This window comes from Corvus brachyrhynchos, unplaced genomic scaffold, assembly GCF_000691975.1.
Source record: "Corvus brachyrhynchos isolate BGI_N302 unplaced genomic scaffold, ASM69197v1 scaffold706, whole genome shotgun sequence".
NCBI lineage: Eukaryota > Metazoa > Chordata > Aves > Passeriformes > Corvidae > Corvus > Corvus brachyrhynchos.
The window spans coordinates 285573-285871 of NW_008238371.1; the positions used below are offsets into that span (position 1 = coordinate 285573).

At 60.9% G+C, this 299-nt stretch overlaps 1 protein-coding gene across 1 annotated transcript in view; it reads right to left on the bottom strand.

Annotated features, from left to right (window-relative positions):
- GBX1 (gastrulation brain homeobox 1) overlaps positions 1–57 on the bottom strand; it is a 935-nt gene extending 878 nt beyond the window's left edge. Inside the window, exon 1 of the mRNA XM_008635277.1 lies at positions 6–57. Coding sequence (XP_008633499.1) covers positions 6–57 — 52 coding nt within the window. The remainder of the gene's footprint in view (positions 1–5) is intronic.
- Between the last annotated feature and the right edge of the window lie 242 nt (positions 58–299).

Genomic DNA, 299 nt, shown 5'->3' on the forward strand with positions numbered 1-299 from the left:
AGCACCGACAGACCCGGCGGCCACCCCGGGGTCTGATCCCCTCAGCAGTTGCGCCATCCCACGGCCCAGCCATAGCCCCATCCCACGGCCCAGCCGTAGCAGGTCTCAGTCTAGCGGAGAACATCACAACACTTCCAGGTCTGGACCTTCGCATTGGAAAGAACGCCCATACCTCGTCTCTCAGCTCAGCCCTCCCTGTCCCTTCCCAGTGCACCAAACCATCGATGCCGTTCAGAAAATAGCCAGCCAAGAGCTGCAGAACTGTCCTGGAAACAGCATCCAGAGCCAGCTCCAGCCCA